The sequence below is a fragment of the Tyto alba genome, unplaced genomic scaffold (genome assembly GCF_018691265.1).
Source record: "Tyto alba isolate M040663 unplaced genomic scaffold, T.alba_DEE_v4.0 Super-Scaffold_9, whole genome shotgun sequence".
NCBI lineage: Eukaryota > Metazoa > Chordata > Aves > Strigiformes > Tytonidae > Tyto > Tyto alba.
Window position 1 is genome coordinate 42,215,152 of NW_024881330.1, and position 20,415 is coordinate 42,235,566.

The window sequence follows — 20,415 nt, forward strand, 5'->3', positions numbered from 1 at the left end:
TATCACCTGTTTTGGGTCAGGCTAATCCTTTCCTGAATGTCAAAATTGATACCTCTTGGCCTGATCAGTCTAAACATGACCTCTGTTGTGTTAGCCATATGTTGAACAACAGTACAACACAAGTGTTACGTTTCAGGTTTCTTCTGCTTAACTTAGCCACAATAGCATGGTCTAGCTGCCTTCTATTTAACTACACCCCAAGTCTGCGCGTGAGCCAGTTCTCTTAAGCATTTTGTGGACATCCTTCCCTTTGCAAAACAACTGCATATTCTCAACTCTGCTGTCTGAAAGTTTCCTTAATTGATGTCCGCACAAATTGACCGGAGGGACGTGGCGGGGAGGCTTCTTTCTTCCAAGCAGAGCGTGGGAACTCCCGCCTTGGGACCAGCGATGGGGTCCGGCGGGGAAGCGGAGCACATACTGAGACCCACTCCCTGCAGCTGGTTTAAATCCCCCCCTACCCGTAGGATATGTTGCCTGAACTGCCTGTAATTTCGAAGCAGCTGGGTAGGAAACACCGCTCCATCCCTTGAGGCCGAGCCGCCGGCTCCCACCCCGGCCTGCAGCCCCCGCGGCAGAGGGACTGCGCGCCCTCAGGCGCGCCCCGCAGCCTCCCCACGGGCTTCTGAGGGGCCGCACGCCGCCCCTCCCGCGATTTTTAATCGCCGAAGAATTAAAAATGGAGATTTGGGCGCGGAACCCAGCGGGCCCGCCAGGCCCAGCCCCGCCTCCTCAGGCCCGGGCGCGGGGGCGGCACCGCGTTTATCCCGGGCGGGGGCCCCGGCCGCGGGGTCCTTGTGCCGGCCGCCGCCGCTGAGGGCAGGTGAGCGGGGCGGGGAGCGGGGCCGGGGAGCCGCCGGCAGCCCCGGGAGCGGGGAGGGGGGGCGGCCGTGACGTCACGCCGGCGGCAGGCGCGGGAAGGAGGAGAAAGGGGGGAGCGTGCGTGTGTGTGGGGGGCTCTTTCCCCCGCGGGGAGCCTGTGGGGCTGCGGTCCCCGTGTGCTCCGGCAGCGATCCTTTCCCGGGGCCCCTTCGCACCCGCGCGCTGAGGAAGACCCCAGAGGTTTCGCGGCGGTGACGTCTGCAATGACGTCTCCAGGTGAAGAAAAGGGACCAGCGCCGGTGTCGGGCACTCGCTGTCCTCCACGCGTGCCTGAGCACGGCGGGTACCACCGCTGAAGGCGGGTCGTGCTCTTCGTACACCCGCTTCCAGCTCTTTCCCTGCCGCATTCCTGGAGCCTGAGCTGAGCGCGGACGCCCGGCCGCAGATCCGCGTTTCCACGTGGTGAAACAAACCCGAGTGGGAATTCAGTTAATCGTAGTCGCTGAGGCTGTAGGAGGAGAATAAATGGAAAGCGGTACGCCGGGTTAGGTACCCTCGGTGTGTGTGAAAGGGGGAATAGCCATGGGGAGCTGGGGCACTGGGAATTTTTAATCCGTGAAGGTAAGGCGAGCTGTACAAACAGCACTGTACAAGATGGGTGGATTTATGGAGGCAAATAAAGTGGGTGGTGGAAGCGTGAGACCAGCAAGAGAGTAATTTTCTGTGAAACTGCCACAAAAAAAAAAAAAAAACCAAAAAAAAAACAAACAAAACAAAACAACCAAACAAATCCGAGAAATGTAAAACTGGGATTTCATTTGCATCGAAAGGCAAGATGCAGAGTTGTAACTGTTAGATCACTGCCCTTGTGAAACAGAGCAGATGAGTCTGACAGAAGAGAAGGTAGGAGCCTGCCACAAAAAAGCTGGTGTAAAATTCTCTGTGGAAGAATCTCCAGCTACTTTACGCTCATCTTCCCACTATGCTCTGCTGAACCTACTGCCAAGAACAAACTGGTGAGGAGCAAGCCCAAGACTATCCACTCTTTAGCCATAGTTGAAAGCCAACTACAAGGTTTTAATTTTGATGCCGTAGGTCTCTTGTGACAGTTTTGTTCCACTTCCGTTCCCTGGGATTATCGTGTTGATAAGATTGTCTTTATCAACAAATGATGTTTCGGCAAGAGCTCGGAATCTGAGTGACTTGTACTATGGGAAGCTTTTGTTGGAAGGGGAGACATTAGTGCTGTCTCCCTCTGACATCACCTGTAATTTTACATTGTAGATACAGCTATTACTCTGGAATTCAATATACTTTATAGGTGGAGCCCAAACAATCATCTCCCTTGTCAACACTGATGTTGTTCTCTAGAAGAACAATAAAATCACTCAGAACAGTAACGTTTCAAGCCCATCACTAGATGAGATGAGAAAAATAAAGACAATTTCAAAAATGTTTGTTCACAAAACACTACACTCGCTTGTTGACCTTTTTATGGGATATTCAGTATTGAAGAACATGGGAGCTGCTCTTGGATCACTTCTGATAAAAACAGAGAGAAATGTCTCTCTTAAATTTTGAGACTTGGGGCAAACCAGAGCAGTTACGAGTAAACATGTTGCAGTAACACTCTTGCATTGTTAAGCAGGTGTTTAGTAATAGCCTTGCAATAGGCACTCCGATAGTTACGTAATAATTTCCTATATGGTGTTTGATAGAAAGGATGCTTCAAAATTGTGTTTGTGGTCTCAGAAAGGGCCTGGTGAGAGATAGCCAGTAGAATATGGCAAAAATAGAACTTCTGTCCTGTTGTAGTCCTTTGATGTTACACTGGTAGTACAGAGGGATGTGTTTACCATGTTGTTCTCACATCATATGGTCCAAAAGCCAAGGTCAGGGTTCGGTGATCAGAGTTCATTCTTACCTTATGAAATGTTGGATGTAGTGTATAATTGAAATGTGGGAGCAGGAACTGAAACCTGGTTGAGCACCCAACTTCCAGAAAAGGCCACGCTGCTTCTCATTTATCCTCAGTTGGTCAATCATCTATTCTGTCTCCACTCTGGCTTGGATTCAACTAGAATGATGTGGAATTAGCTTGTATCCCACCCACCCAGCTATCTGGTGTAAAGTGAACTCACTGCATGGGTACCCAACTACTTTCATAGGTCCTCAGTCAAATCTGTACTGTTAATACCAGTTTTGGAGTTTTTTCAAAAAAATACTTTTGCACATTTAAGTATTTTATTTTCTTTCTAAAGCCTTTTTTTTAGTGTCTACATTGAACTTAAAATCAGAAATGAATTTACTGTGTTTGTTTATACTGTAGTCTGTGAGCAAACAGGGTTAAATGTAGTGGGTTTTCAGCCAGCAAATAATTTCCTGTTACATAAAAATTGGGGTGGAGGAAGAGGAATCAGTGGGATGTTACACTGTTTACGTTGATCACTGTAAGCATCCTATTAATATTAGGAGAAGATTCTGAAAATGCTGGATAATGTGGGGCACAGACTCAATTCTCATTTGGCAGGGATTCCACCACGGATGGATACTTTTTTGTTATCTCAGTTGATGACATCATTTATTTCACGTGCTCCATTTTAAAGAGCTTTATTTTTCAACCAAAATGTCAGGTGGCATTTGTAATATACTTTCAGAATCCCCGTAGGCTAACTTAAGTTTGGGCTGAGAGTGTTTTTGCGTATGTCAGCATTTTCACAGTCATCCTGCTAGCAGGGAGCCAGCAGATTCTGTTGGAAACCAGGCTGGTGGTGAGAACACACACGGTGAGGTGCTGGTGGAAGGGTGAGTTCCACGTAGCAGCTGACGTGTAGCTTAAAGTGACTCTTTGACAAGCTCTTAGTAAAACCGTATGTGCATGGCACCCCCACAAGCTGTTAAACCTCTAATTTCCTCAAAGAATGGCAATGCATGTGTTTATAAGGTCTATTTCCCACAAAATTATAATGAGTGGCATCCGTTACCTTCATCACACGCCAGCTTTTCAGTAATCTTGCCAGCTATTTATCTGGCGGCTGAGTCTGCAGTTACTTGTGTTTGGGGACTTTGGAATAATCTTAAATCTCTTCCAGTCCTCTGGATTTTCCCTAGTCTGTCAAGAGTTACTGAAAATGACTGTCAGGAGGCCAGAGGGAATTTCGGATGGTTTCAAAAAGAATAAACAAAATGATAACTGAACTTGTTAATCTTAAAATGTTGGTAGATTATATGATCTGTTGATCGCCAGGTTCCTGTCAGTGATCAAGATATCCAAATTAATCCCCATATGATATAGCGGTTATTATTGCTACATTTACTATGGGTACGGACATTTTATCTGAAATGTTAAGCCAGTTTTGCTACTGGCTGTAGCAGTCTGTGTTCCCAGACTGAAGCCCCCATGACAATGCAAAATCCACTTGCTTCCTTCACCCTAACGTTGCAGGCTGAATGACTTATTCCAAGTACTGCTTAGTATTTTTGATTCAGTAGCCTGAGGGAAGCCCTTAACATGGCCTTCTCCTGGGCTCTGTCAGCACAGCATGCTTGCAAGCATTGAGGGTTTGTAGTCCTTGTTCTTATCAGCAGCTTTAAACAATTAATAACTTCTTTACTATAGAGTAGCACCACGCCATCAGCTTTACCCTTCTTAAACACCTTTTAAGCAGATATTTTAATACCTGAATCATGCAGACTATTTCTTTTATTTCTTTCATGTTATTGATAAAATCTCTTTTCAGTGACAATTTCCAGATCTTCCTATATATTAGTCAGGCACAAGTCATCAGAATATAAACATTATTTATGAATTCTTGTGCCATTCATCACATTGGTTTCATTCATTTGTGCCATGCTGAACAACTTTTAATACAGTGCTTGCTTCCTTTGAGCTCCTAGTTTACTATCCTTCCAGCTTATGCTCTACCTATGAAACTGTCTTTATTTCAACTCATGAGTTTTTGCACTTTTACCCTACTGATTTTCTCCCCCATCCCACTGCAGGGTGGGGGGGAGTGAGTGAGCGGCTGCGTAGGGCTCAGCTGCCTACCAGGGTTAAACCACAACAGTCCTTTTTGGTGCCCAGCGTGGAGTTCAAAGGGTTTGAGATAAGGACAGATTTGATGGGAGTGTGCGAGACCAAATTTATAGCTGTTACAGCTACTCACTGGCAGGGCTTGCCGTGCGGCTTGCTTGCCTTACTGCATGTTAGAGTCGAGTGCTTGTTCGTGCCTGCTTTTGGCTTTTGCTGTTTGCTGTACTCCTTGTCATCCATAATTCTGAACAGAGCTGTGCTTTACACCAGTTGACCCCTATATTCTCCTCAGGGCTTCAAAGAAGAAAACCAAAAGTGGAGTGGGTAGTGTATAAAAGGTTCGCTCATACAAGTACACAGCTGAATACATAAAGTCAGAAAAGTCTGGACTTGCTGTACTTTATGATCTTGGCACTGACTGTGGCAATTACTATTTGTTTCTTGTAGGCGCTTGTTCTGGTGCTGAAGAAGAGTAATTTACTCATTAAACAGGTAGTAACCTGATTGAGGCAAATAAAAGCTGCATTCAGTTATGGATTACTGAACCTGATTGCAATGTCTGAATCTCTGGCTAATGCTAAAAGTCTTAAAATCAGCCAGCTGACTTTAAGCACTCTGGAGTGCTTTTGCATTCCAGAGAAACCACTACCCGCCGTCAGGCAGGCAGGCAGGCAGGGTCAGCCGTAGGAGCAGACTAACTGAGGGGCTGCAGGTGACAAACATATCGCCAGGGCCGTGGAGCCCACCTGGCCTTTGCCAGGGCTGGAAAATCTGAAGGAAGGGTGTGTCAGCATGGCTGTGTGGATGAGGGGCGAAGAGCTGCTTGCCCCAGCGCTACCAGCAGAACCAAACGCTGTCCCGGGCACCTCCAGTCATCGGGAAGGAGGCACGGCTGCCCAGGTTTTGCTTGACAACTCTTCGGCCGCTGACGCCGCTGTCTGTCCTCCTCGCTGCTGGATGCTGCCAAACTGGGAGAGAGACCAGAATGCCAGGCTGGACTCTTTGCAGAGGATCAGGAGAGCCCAGACCTCTGGTAGAAGTCTTCTTGGCTAACGCTGCTGAAAATACTTATCCCTTACCCTCTGCTGAGCTTCTAAAAAGTGAGCCATACTTATACAGAGAAATCATCGGGTCAGCCATGTTGCATAGATCCTGAGGCTTCCTTGGGCTCCAGCGCTTGTCCTTTCAGCCCCTGTTATCTGGCTGAATAAGAGGTCCATAAATACACAGGATAATCTCATCACCATTTAGAGACAGTAGCGGATGGCAGTTGCCAGCAGCAATCAATCTTAGAATGACAGAGAGACAAAATGTTCAGCTCTGTGCTGTACCAAAATAGGCCTCAGGTATAGCTACAGAAAACTAACTTTTTTCCTTTTGAGGAAAATTGAGAAACTGCCATAATTAGAGAAATTAGAGCTCTTTTTTTTTTTTTTTTTTTTTTTTTTTCCCTCCATGCAGGACATGATGGGTAGAAAAGAATTCTGCACTTCAGGACAGATACCGATGACCGACCCAAGCTGCCTTGCCTATGTACTAGAAGAATGGATTGTTGTGGAGTACCTGAAGGAATACCTTTTTCATGTGGTCATTGTCTCACTGACAATAAGTGCAATATTAGTTTTTTTTATAGTTCCTTTAACAATCCTCTTTTTCATTTACCTTACTAATATTTTGCTTTTAATATATCAGAGGAACAGTGAGGTAAAAGCAGATCCCTTGAGCGATGTTTGGGATAGTGCAAGGAAAACTATAGCAAGCTTTTGGGATATATATGCAAGAATATGGCATGGTAAGTATGATGTGACTTGTCTAAAGCTGTGAATTACAGTAAATAATTAAAACTTAGGTGTATTCACTATTATTTTTTTTATTTCTTCCAAATGGATGCAAAGAAATGACTTTTACTATACTTTGTATTGCATATAACCCAAAAGTTTCTACCTCAAAGACTGACTGCAGTATAGAATAAGCAGAATGAAAGGGAGAAATCAGTTTATATAGGATAAATTTCTCTTAAATGGACAGGCAGGTGCACTTATCTGTCTGTAGCATCAGTGAAGTGCACTGTTAGTAGTAGTTCTAGTAACATAATTGCAAGACAGAGGTGTGATTTATTTTTTACCTTAGTAGCTGCGTAAAACCCGCTTAATAAATGATCAAAACACAGCAACTAGTTGGAAATGTAATTAGTGTATTTTTAGTTGGCGAAAGCTACTTTGTTATGACAATTGAAAAGAATTTTAAGAGCTGTATGGACAAATAATTATTAGATACCACATTTAAGTTTGTACTGTGGCAGAATTTAAAAGTAACCTGATTTTCCAGTTTCATTACACTCAACCTTCAGATGCTTCCAATGCACCCTATTCCCTAGGAAAATCCTCAGCCGCATGCTAGGATCTTGTTCTTCCCACAGATGTAGTTTAAGGCTACCAGCAACAGTTAACTTTGCTGCCCTAAGGATGAATAACCAGTTGTTCTTTATGTTGCTATCCTTCCTCACAACTTTTTCATTCATACTTCTATGCCTCAGGAAAGCATCCTGACTGCTTGTTCGCCTCTCATTCTGCCATTTAAGTGGTTTCATACCAGTATAGTAATTTCCCTTTAAATTATTGTACTTTGGACTGGGAAAAGTTCGGAAATAATTAATTCAGCCCCCTCACTGGGGAAAATGTCAGGTTCAGGCTTGATCTGGTGATTAAACTCATCAAGAAAGTATTTCACTGATAACCTATGGGGCTTTCTCTTTGTTATTGACCAAAAGTTCCATCCAGAACTTAATTATTTTAAAAGCTACTGCAGAGGCTTTCACAACTCTCTGAGAGTCATTTAACAAAGGACAGTAAACAGTTTTCTTTAAACTGCCAGATGATTTACATCTATCATTGTCAGTGTACTGCTTTCCATCCCAAACAGGTTATGAGCTTCATGGTGTGGAAAATCTACCAGAAGGACCGGGTATTCTTGTGTATTACCATGGAGCTATTCCTGTAGACTACCTTTACTTTTTGTCTAGGCTGTTTCTCTGGAAGAAAAGGCTTTGTCTGTCAGTAGCTGATCATTTTGTCTTTCGTTTACCAGGTAAGAACACGTTCTCTTGTATTTAAGCATCCTGGATTCACTCAACCTGTTGCTGGTTTTGGTGGAATTTATATATTTACTATGCTTTCAAAAGAGTTTTTAAACTAGAAGACTGCTTTTAGACTTTTAAACTAAAAGCTACTAGATGCAGAAGGGCAAATGGGGGTAAAATATCCTGTCTTTTAAGTGAAAGGTCATAAAAACACTGGTAGACCCTCCAAAGCCAACAGACATTATATAATCCCTTTGGCATGAAATGTCATGCCTCAGCACAAAGTATAGGATGGGACTATATTGACCAAGTGCTGGCTGGTCAGCCATGGGCTATGCGTGCAGAAGAGCCCAGTGAATGGTAGGATATCAATTACTGACTTGCCCTCGATGCTGGGTAGCCATTGCAGTGGGGTATGACATCAAATCTATCTTTTGATCAAAGCCTTGAGTAGGGCGCAAAACTTCTTTGAAGATTTTACTGTTGAAGACCTCTGTAATACTGACCACTGTAATACACTGAACACATTGTAGGCTGAGAAATAATTCCATTGTGGAAAGGAGAGGATATGGAAAAGCAATCCTCATTAATTTTTAGAAAAACATGGCATAAAGAAGGAGCATCCAGAAGGAATAGCAGGGAGATTATTTAAAAGCACCTTTATACCACTTACATTAAAAATTGTTATAATAGTAAAGAGCATAGGAAGCCATTTAAATGTAGAAGGACATTATTCAGAAAAGGAAGTCGTGTCCAAACACTGAAAACAAAGAGCATAAACTCAGGCACATTTGATGCAAGAACATATTAAGGCATCCCTAGAAAGATAACAAGGAAGAATTTGCTAAAGGCATACTTAGTAAATACTATGTAGTACTAAACACACCAGAAGCATGAAGTCATCAAGAAATGATTGGCTTTTAAGAGGACCCCTAAAGGAAGATAAAGCTTAGCAGAATGTTGTAAAGGAGACTTCTTTTTTTAAGGGATAAGTGTGAGGCTGCTGTTTCAAATTGAAGTATCGATAACACAGATTCTTATTACAAATGTATTGCAAACTATTGTCAGAACAAAACAACACTCTTAGCTGTTAAATTTCTGGACTACTGATGTGTATATAACATATTGCTTGAATTACGTTCATGCTACGGGAACAGAAGGTGACAAATATGGTGTCAACCTATGAAAAGGCTGCCAAAAAGGCATCTGGTAAAAAGACCACAAGTAATGGAGATTAGGCCTCCCCATTTGCTGCATTAGTAGAAAATGTGGCTAAAAGTAATAGACTGAGTGAAACTTCTCCCTAACCTTCTCTTGCTCTACCATACTTACCTGCTTTTTGCAGGGAAATGTTGCACTTCACAGGCTGATTCTTTGAAGAATGCTCATGACTATATGATGAACCTCAGTCTGTTGGATTAATTACAGTTATGGGAGAAGTCCTTCTTGTGAATGAATAACTGGTTAAAAGGTAGGAAATAAAGGGTAGAAAGAAATAGCTCATTTTCACAAAGAAGCAGAATTCATCAGGTATACTGATGAAGATCAGTGCTGGCACCTATTTTGTTCAAAATAATCATAATCTAGACCAGTAGTGAGTTGACGAAACTTTATACTGGCCATTGTTTTTCACGGCAGTAAAAGCCCCCACAGAGACTACGGTTATCTACCAGTACTGAATCACTTGCTGATTAAATGGCAGATGAAACTCAGTTACAACGCGGTACAGAAGGAAAGAAAAACAAGTCTAAACATATAAACATGTAATTAGGCTTTACATTTTCTAGATGGCTTTAGGAATATGTCAGCAATCACCAAAAGGCAAACAGAATTTGAGACTTATCATAAAATAAAAAACCCCAGAAAATGCCATTATGTACTCAAAATGCATATGGTGCCTACATCTTGAGTACTGCGTGAAATTCTGGTCTTCACATCTCAGAAAAGCTGCAAAGTAATAAAGCTACAAAAAGGCCAAGGATAATCAGAGGCCTGGCATGGCTTCCTCTGAAGAGCTAGTATATAGGACAGAAGTCTTGTATGACTGAGGGATATAAAACTCCATGTGACCTGGAAAAGGGGAATAAGAAATGATAATATGTTCATGTGATACATCATCATTCTTAACAGGCAAAAGTTTTAAAACCAACCAAAGGAAGTACCTATGCACTTAATAAGGATATGGCATTCCTGGCTGTAGGATAAAACAGGAATACATATGTGTTCACAAAGCGATTAAACAGAGCCAACATCTGTATCTGACAGAAAAATCCATCAAGCACGATGCCTTGAATAAGATTAAATACGATTAAATTACAAGATGCAGCACTGTGTTTTCCAGTGTCTTCCAAAGTTTCTGTTGCAGACCTTTGTCAAAGTTGCAGTGCTAGACGCTGGTTGTTTGTGGTTGTTTACATTTATTAATATAAACAATTTATTTTCAAACCATGCTGCTGTAACACTGAGTTTGAGGACTGGGGAAACTCTCATTTGCTGAAACTCTCTATGGGAGCTGCAAATGGATAGATTTAAAACGTGAAGATAATATGAGATTCTGTGGTTCTCAGTCTGTCTTTTTGGAGAAATCCCAGTTATGGAAACAAAGGAAGGAGATTCACGGAACAGTTCATGAAGTGCTAAAACCGCCCTGCTAACTTCTGCTATTCATGCATCTCGAGTCATACAGCAGTCCAATTTGATCCACATAGTTTGCAATTTAATCGTAAAACACTTCATTTAACAAGTCAAAACCTCAACGTTTAAAATGTTAAACATCATGTTTTAAAGAGCACTGAAAATAGTTGCTTGTCAAGTATTTATTTTTGTAGTAATCTTTATTGTACTGATTTTTTTTTTCTGTGTTAAAATACTTATAAAGAAGGAGGGAGGAATACATGTTTGTTTTCAGATTTCTAGCTATGATGCACAAGTTTCCGTTGCATGTCTGGTGTTTTGATACTTATGGAAAATAACATGTGGAGGCATTAGTTTATTGAGGTGCTCCTGATAAGATTGTTAATCTTCATAACATTTGGGCAGAAACAGTCATATATTTATCATTTTGCCAATATTCACTCTGTAGGTGTTTTACTTCCTTTGTACAAATTTGCCTTAGTCTAAATATATAGCTATTAAGTTTTTGTTTAGCTGTAATCTTGTTCCCACATGCAAGCAGTATTTGTGATATATTTTTATAATAATATATATTTGCTACTTATTTATTGCAGGACTTAAATTATTACTGGAAGTGACGGGTGTTATGCCAGGTACAAGGGAGGAGTGTCTTATCGCACTGAAGAATGGACACTTGGTGTCCATCTCACCAGGTGGAGTTAGAGAAGCACTATTCAGCGATGAAAGTTACCAGCTCATGTGGGGAAATCGAAAAGGCTTTGCTCAGGTCGCTCTAGATGCAAAAGTGGTGAGTATGACATGTTACCGATCCCAGTTTATGCTTATTGCATACATGCTTCATTACAAAATGCAGATCAAGAGCGTTTGTTGGAAAATCTTCCAGACAGAATAAGAGGTTTGGGAGTAAAGATTTCTTTTTTCCTTTTCCCACCATTTTCCTCAAGCACATTAATCCGTAAGGAGCAAGGGTTTTATGGAACTGTATAGATTTTTCTTGACTGTTGCAAGGCATCCATCGCTGCAGTTCCATGTCTACTGTTCCATCATGCAGGCATCCAGTTTCTTGTCTTGACTGTATTTCTGGAATCTTCACTGTGGTCCATCTTGGTATTGCCATAAGGCTTCATTCTTTTTTCTCATCCTACTAGACTTAAATCTTTATCTTACTTCTACATGCCCAGTCATTTTCTTATGGCTCTTCAATGTATTATCCTTATCTATCTTTTTTTCTCATTTATTCTGGGAGGGTCCAGGATTTTGTTCCTATCCGTACTTCATGTTTGTGAAAGATTGCATCAGTTAACACAAGGTGTGTCTATATTGGTGTCTGATTTGAATCACGGGTGCACTTTTGAAGCAGTTTTTCCATCTCCCTCACTTACCATGCTTTCATTCATATCATGGAATGTGTTAGAATACCTGAGGCTGCGCATTGATTTGGGCTGAAACTAAAGCAGAAGGGGGACCTAATACTGTCCAGTTGCAAATGGACATTCTGTCAGTGGTACCAGACAAAAATTAGTTCTACATGAAAACAGAGCACTGAAACTTGTTCAGTGTTGATGTCAGTTTCTCATCATCCTGTAGAGATGTGCTTCTATTGGTTTGCACTCCACAGTTTCAATTATATTTTCCATATGGATGATGATCTACGAATACAGATTTCTACCACTCGCTTTGAATTCTTCCATCTAATTGCACATGTGAGACTGTTTCTCCAATATAGTGTCCGAGAAATAATTTTATTTGGGATGGCATAGAGCTGAAAGAGCAGCAACCATGTCCTTTTCCTAACTGCCACCTGTGTTTTCTGTCTTAATTTAGACTTAGCATACCTAACGTTCTTTGTGTCTGACAATACCAGTACACATCCAGGCTTTATCTGTTCTGCCGTGAGCTTTCTGCTGCTTTCTCATGAATTGCACAGCCATCAATTTTCTTTATGTTCTTATGAATATCTCATCAACTGCAGTGCTCTGCTTTGGACTTTCACATAAACGTAATCCTTTTCTGTTTATATAAGAGCATCTGTACAGGGAGTTGAGTTCTCCCCATGAAACTTGAGTTTCTTCCCATCTCCTTCAGGTTTTTTGTGCAGTTATGTATTTTTTCTTGACCCATCCAATTTGTTGCTTATCAAACTTTGGTCTCTTGTGCTGTAGCTCCTACTACAAAGTACCTAGGGTTGCAAAATGCGTACTTCAGGTTAACATTTCTTCATAACTTTATATGTGCCTGAAATCTTGTGGGGAGGTAACTAAACACTAGAATAAATTTAGAGGTATTACCCAGTGGGTAAAGTAATTTTAGGCTGGGAGTCCTATTTCTTCCTCTTTCTTTTTGTCTTACGTAGCCTTTTAAAAGTCTTGGTTTATGTGCTTCTGTTCCCTCTCCTGCCCTTTGTCTCAAAAGCACGGGCTGGTAAATGTTAGTCACAATACTTCATATACTGTGTGGGCCTGTACAGCACCACTACCAGGAAAATATCAGAATGTGAATAGGATAAACCCAGTCAAATTCATATGGGCATTTTGAATTCCCTTATAGTCTTTCCTCTTGTGTATTAATTTAATAATATACTTAAACACTCAGATGCATCGCTTTAACAACTTGAGTGATTTCTAATAATTTTGCTTCCATATCTGTCTTTTAAGCTACTTCAAACATTTGAACAATCTTTTGCCAGATGTTTTCACTTCACTTGGAACCTTAGAGTGTAATTCTACAATGTAATAAGTGGGGTTTTCTTAAGTAAAAAATGAATTAAAACACTCTGAGTGTCCTTAATATAGAGTGCCACTGATGAAAACGTATCACAGAAATCCTTACTAGTAATCCTCTTAATCCTTCCAGTTTTCCATAATTTAGAAGTCCCTGGAAATAGCTGAATAGTAGTACCTAAAATTGCTAGCACCTTCTATTAACAGGGTTTTGGGGATTTTTATTTAATGAATTGAGTATTCATTAAGGATAAGGTTCTTGCAATGTGAAAGGTTCTTGTGGGCATTTGTATAACATGTTAGGTAAAACAGATGCTACGTAGGATTATCTGTTACCTGGAGGGCAGAGAGAGTATATTCTCCTATTGACACCTGTTAACCTGAGCTCACCTTTATAGTGCTGCTGGCTCTTGTATCACTATTGCACTCATTCAGTTTTATGGGTTTTTTTGAGCAGGAAGTCTCACTGGATCTCAGTATAGTGGGCATCATTTTAATGAGCTGCAGGGTCCACTGAATTTTGCACATTTGATATTTCTCTGGAAATCTGTGATCAGACACACCTGAGAACTGAACAGTATTTTAAAAAGTGCTGTGCATTTAACAGTAGAAGGGGCAATATTAACCTTATATACCATTTGTTATATAAAGATAGGCTTATAGTGGTAACTGGATTCCATCTTTTGTCAAATTTGGAGTCCGACTGTGTTCGTTCTTGCTGCATCCTTTTCAATGCTGGCCAAACCAGTCTTGTAAATTGACTGAATACTGGGGATAGACTCATCTAAACTATCAGAACTTGCTCTGTAATGTAGCAATTCATGTATGTTTTGCTAATACGTATTTGATCCTGAATGAAGGCAAGATAGAATTATATGTGACTTTTTTGAATTTATTCTACATACAGTGTAGCCATCAAACAAAGAACCACACACACTACAGTAATCTAAATGACTACATGGTGGTTTGTAAACTGCCACAGTTAACTTGAATGGGGATTTCAAGATAAAAATAACTTTATATATTAATAGACATTCCCATTCTTCTAATGTTACGTAAATTCAACAGTTCTTCCATTGAAAAGGCTGAAGCAAACAAGGAACATAGTTTCCCCCTCAGTCCTTGCCTATAGGCTTCCACATTCAGTTTCCACTTCATTTTATATAGCTATTTGGCTTACATGGGGTGAGAGAAGGAGAGCGTTACCATTTAATATTCTGACTTAGTGAACTTCTGGGACATATTTGTCTCAGCTGAATTCTTCTACGCCAGGGACCTGAGATTCATAAATACTCTGCCTATGGCTGGAGTTTGACAGGCTAATAGGGAGGAATCATTGTTTCTGAAGATCCCTGCAATTCATCTGTGCCAAAAAAATGTTTCAAGTCTAGTTAGGTAAAAAATAAAAAGGGACGGTGTCTTATAAAATTCGTATGTATGTGCAAAGGGGTTTGGACTAGATGATCTCCAGAGATCCCTTCCAACCACAACTATCCTGTGATTCTGCGATTTTCAAGCTGGCTGGGTGTGATCCAGCTCAGCTCCAGCACAGCCGATCTAAATCTGTGGGTTACTGCAGATCTGATCGTGCTGCTTTACAGACACAAGCTTTTATGTGCGTACCTGTTTTTATCAGCTTAGGGACTGAACGCTGTTACCCACTCTGTACTTCATTGGCTGATTACTGTAGGTGAGTAACTTCTGTAGTTGCCAGATTTCTTTACAGCCTAAGATATGTTTCTCCTGCACTATTCCTAAAATTTAAAGTGTTTTGGCTGTGTGATAGGTGGGTTTCAAACATTTTAAATGTTGGACATACATTCATTGTTCAAGCAATAGCTGAAGCTAAGGGTAGTATTTTTAGTTATATGCTTTTAAAAGATGTTACTGATTATTTTTTAAGAATTTATTTCTAATAACTTCCCATAATTTCTCACTCTGAAGGGTTTACTATTACAACTTTATGTATGTTTGATATTTTTGTTATCTGTCAGGGGTTTTCTTCCTTTAAATGGTTTTCATCACTAAGTTCTTTGTTAAGCTCTAGTTAGGTCTTTTTCTTGCTTGTTTTTTCCTTGTCCTGTGGTTTCTGTTCTCTGGTAGTGATTCTTAATAGCATAAAGGTGTTCTTTCGTTACCTTGTGGATAAGTAATTACAACAACATGATCAAAATGAGGTTTCAAACAAATGAAAAGGGACAGTAGAGGGGAAAAAAGTCACTGTATGTACAGATACAATCACTGTTAGATTGTCTGCAAACAGAAGTCTTGCCTCAGGCTGTAAGACATGACTGTCTCAAGTTTAGGTATCCCAAGTGACTTAGTCACAATAATGAAGTGAACTTGTTCTGTAACTGCCCTCCAGAAGGTGTGTAGACCAGGTCAATGAGGACATACAATTGCCTTATTTGTCCAAAGGAGCTGCAGAAGTTTTTTTTTCAGTGGGGTATTATCCAAACATTACCACTTCATTGAGATCTCACTTTGGGAAGCAGATGAGGTGAACCAAACATGAATGTCTACTTGCTTTCTGCAAGACTTCATGAACTGATTACTTTCCGATTCACCGCAGGTGATGTAAGCTTTAGACAGGGAAACTGCAGAACTTAATTTTATGTTTCAGTCAGTGGTACTGTAATAAATATATAACATACAAGTTGGTTTTTTTTTAGAATCTCAGTTAACTTTTATAATGTACATTCAAAATGAAAGGCATGCACCTCTAATACAATGTCAGTAATTTTCCTTACAGATGGTGACTTTAAAACAGCAATGTTTGTGGGAGCTGAGAAATAGAATTTTATTGTTGTTCTGAAGTTTATTTTTTTATAACAAGATTCCTTGTTTTCTACTTAACTGACTGATAGTTATCCTTGGTATTCAAGTGATTTTCTTATCATCTGCATTAACAGGCACTAAAACATAAATTAAAACCTGGTATAACATTTCCACCTTTTTGTTTTTTTGTGATTCCTTAGCCCATCATTCCAATGTATACTCAAAATGTCCGGGAAGGATATAGGATGTTTAAGGAAAGAAGTAAGAACTTTAAAATATATTTTAAGTATTTGGAATGTTTTCTCCACTTTCAGATTTCTCTCACTTTCCTCTTAGATTTTGCTTTTCAGGCTTGTGCTTACTTTAGATTCTCTAACATGCTTGCTGTGGGTCAGGTGTCTCAAATATGGAAACAGCTTGTGTATAACTGGTTTGTGCTGTGTGAGTTGGATCTTTAATGCAGTCTTAATTCAGTGATCTATTAAGTCTATCAAGCTTTGTTTTAGTGGACAGTTACCTAAATCCTGTAATTTCTTCTCAACTGTCAAATAAAGCATGCATTTTTAAGAAGTCTTCCATATCAATCAGATTTCAAGTTTGTATTGTGTTTTCTGTGACTATAATCTCACTTTTTCCTCCCTTAAACTACTTCAGGATTTTTTAGGCAGCTGTATGAAAGTACTCGATTGCCGTTTACTCCTCCATATGGAGGACTTCCAGTTAAATTTCGCACATACATTGGGGAGCCAATCCCTTACGATCCAAATATAACTACAGAGGAATTAGTTGAAAAGGTAAGTTAGCTCTCCTTGCAGTATTGAACTACATACTTTGCCCTCTATTATATATGCACTTGAAACTAGTTTTTTGTTTGTTTGAATAAAGACAAATAAACTTTTACTAGCTTGTTAAAGCAATGGGCAGTTGAGCTCCAGGATTATTTAATGTACGGATACCTACAAGTATTGATATAGTACTAGTTGACTGGGATGCCCTCATCCTTTCAGAATGTGTGAGCTCTGTCTTCTTGGGATGGCAACTTTGCTTCTCCCATGCCTTTGATAGCTTTGATAACTGAAATGATGTAAACTATGTTTTAAGTTCAGTTTTCAGTAATTAGGAAAATAACTTTCATATGTAACAAACACCTTTGAGAATCTTCTATAAATAACATAGGTCTCTAGGAAAAAAGTTCCACAAGAGCTTCAGTCTCATCGTCAAAAGGAAAACATTAAAAAAATAGTTTGCACCCAAAATACAAAAATATTTTCAGCACCTACAGCTTGGTGAAATCAGTGGTGCTCAGGAGCATAAAAACTTTTATAGACCCAGGGTTTAGGCATTTTTGATAATACTAATCTATACAGAAAATGCACTTCTAAAAATTTTTCACAGCAGATGAAAGGAGGGCTCTAGGCAAAAAAAATCTGCTGTAGCCTCAGAATACACAGATTGAAACACTTGTTAGAAATCACTGATGTAAAAAGCGCCTTGCTGACCCCAAAAAGATGCAAGAAGGCTAGCCCTTCCTTCCTTCCTTCCTTCCTTCCTTCCTTCCTTCCTTCCTTCCTTCCTTCCTTCCTTCCTTCCTTCCTTCCTTCCTTCCTTCCTTCCTTCCTTCCTTCCTTCCTTCCTTCCTTCCTTCCTTCCTTCCTTCCTTCCTTCCTTCCTTCCTTCCTTCCTTCCTTCCTTCCTTCCTTCCTTCCTTCCTTCCTTCCTTCCTTCCTTCCTTCCTTCCTTCCTTCCTTCCTTCCTTCCTTCCTTCCTTCCTTCCTTCCTGCCTTCCTGCCTTCCTGCCTTCCTGCCTTCCTGCCTTCCTGCCTTCCTGCCTTCCTGCCTTCCTGCCTTCCTGCCTTCCTGCCTTCCTGCCTTCCTGCCTGCCTGCCTGCCTGCCTGCCTGCCTCCATCCCTCCCTCCCTCATTTCTTTTTTAAAATATTTTTCTTCCTCTCATTTTTTAAGGATCTACTGCAGATTGTTCTGGGCTTCACAGCAGTGAAACCAGAAAGACAGGTTTGGTGTGTTACAAAGAAACTGAACTGCCCTGGCAAGCTGTGGAGTTTGGTTTTAGCAGGTTTAGGAGACTGGAAGCAATATTAGTACTAAGCCTGCCCTTACAGTTATCCACATTCTTGTATTTTGTAAGAACAGTATTTTGTGTACCTGCAAAACTGAAATTGAAATTTCCCATGACATTGGTTTTCTTTACTAAATCAAGCCTTTCACCACCCACTTCAGTGGGAGTATGGTTAGGTCTTCTGTGGCTCATATTAATTAAAAAAAAAAAAAAAAACAAAACAACAATTAAAATTGGATTTGAGATGAGCAGTGGCCTGGCTGACCTCTATCTGATCCTGTCCTGGAAAGGAGTCAGGACATGAATCTGTCAGGAAAGGTTTGGCTACTCTTTTCTTATATTCCCAGTGATATTCTACCATTATTGTGGGGTAGATGACCTGAGTATGTAGCTACCCTTATTTCAAGTTTAAATACATGAGGAAAAACTAAATGAGATTATTTCTTATCCCTAGTAGAAATGCAGAATATTTTATGCATTCTCTTCACAAATCTACATTTGAATCCCACGCAGAGTAAAAGTGAACACAATTTAGATATGAATATTCTTATTATGTGCATGCAATATATGATACAATTATGGAAGAATTCATGTTGAGAAGGACAGATGGAGGTCCCAACCCCAAATTCCTGGTCCCAGTAAGATCAGGACCAGATGAAATCAGATGAGGTTAGTCATCCAACACTTTTGATGAAAACCTTCTGGGATGGAGACTGTACAAACTTGATGTTTGCATGTGTTAAAGGCTACTTTGACTTAGTAATGCCCAGGTTTGATAAATCTCAATAACTAGAGCCTACCCAAACTGCAGTCAATGTTTTTATTCTTTCCTTTCCAAGGAAAGTGTCATTAGTACAAATAACTAATATAAAAGGCAACTTTTCTTAAAGTAGATATTATGTGTGAATTTCCCAATACCTCTTGAACCTTTGAGAAGAAGCCAGTGATTATACTGCTCTTCCTTGCATAAGCAGGTCTATAAAGTCAACTTTCTTTTCTCTTTTCAGACAAAGACTGCTGTCCAGGCGCTCATAAGCAAGCACCAAACAATCCCAGGCAGCATATGGAAGGCTTTACTGGAGCGATTTGATAAACGTCGTAAAAGTGATTAGGATGCTTATGTTTATTTCATTGTTTTTACAGCATACAGTAAAAAACAATGTCCTATGGCAATGGTGACTAATAACTGGTGTGCAAACATTTTAATTTACAAGTTCCTACTGATTTGACAGAAGAAAATGATTAACCTCTTGAAGGTTCCCCTGTGTCTTTGAGGATATTCTGAAGTCAGAAAGACTGAAGAAGAAAACTTACATACAATAGCAATGCAGCAGCTAAATTCCCCAAAAGGAAATCATGTAACCAGGATTTGCCTGGTTCCTAAAACAAGTATGTACATATATGTGAGAGCCTTGGAAGTTTTGTCTAGATCTGTATTTTTATGTTTTGAGCAGTTCATGGCTCAGTCTCGAAGCAGAACCTCAGAGGTGGTGTTGTCCCACCAGAGTCCACCCTTCAGTGGGCACCATCCCTGTTGGACCCCACGCAAGACAGTGTCACAAGAGAAGCTGTCTCACTTTATCTAATGATTGACTGCTTAGGCCATTTTTCTAGAGAGACTATAGAAAGAGAAGTAATCCCGTTAAACCAGATATTAGACTCCTACAAACAAATCAGCTTAGTGGTTTGGTACCCTGGAAAATAGGTATGCTACATCCAGGACTTTGCCCCGACAGAAAAAATAAAAGTTTCTCAAAGGGAGAGAAAAAGCTTTAGTTAAGTGTAGCACTATGCAAGTACATGTAGAAAGTAGTTTCAAGTCTGAGCGGGTACATTCACGCACTATTGCACCATACAATACAGGTTTAGCAGATGAGTCTGGCCCCAGCCTGAGAATCCCTGCACCATGGTGTGTTTGCACTGCGGATGTGCTGTACTCACCCTGATCTCCCAGGGAGCAGGGAGCGGGCTGAGGGGGAGCTTACTTAGGTAATGCAACCCCAAGGCTTATATCATCACTGGTGGTTTGCCTAAAAATGCAGTACTGCAACACTGCCGTCCCCATATGGATTGAACCTAAATGCCTGTTTGGAAGAGTGGACAGAGGCAGCGTTGTCTTCCTAATACAACCTGCAGAATACTGAAACTTGCTATAAAGCAGACTGTGTTTTTACAAGCTGTGGGATGTTGTTACTGGTGGGAGTGGGAAAACTTTGTGTAATCTATCCAATATGCCATTAAATGCAACCAAGTCTGTTAACTACAAACACCAA

At 40.6% G+C, this 20,415-nt stretch overlaps 1 protein-coding gene across 5 annotated transcripts; it reads left to right on the plus strand.

The window, feature by feature from the left end:
* Positions 1-725: 725 nt before the first annotated feature.
* Positions 726-20,415, plus strand: TMEM68 (transmembrane protein 68). 5 transcript variants are annotated; one of them, XM_042785709.1, is made up of 8 exons: positions 727-823; positions 6,317-6,442; positions 6,548-6,647; positions 7,778-7,942; positions 11,162-11,355; positions 16,267-16,327; positions 16,721-16,860; positions 19,150-20,415. In XM_042785709.1, the coding sequence occupies exons 2-8, from the start codon at positions 6,320-6,322 to the stop codon at positions 19,252-19,254; spliced, it is 888 nt and encodes a 295-aa protein (XP_042641643.1). In that variant the 5' UTR covers positions 727-823; positions 6,317-6,319; the 3' UTR covers positions 19,255-20,415.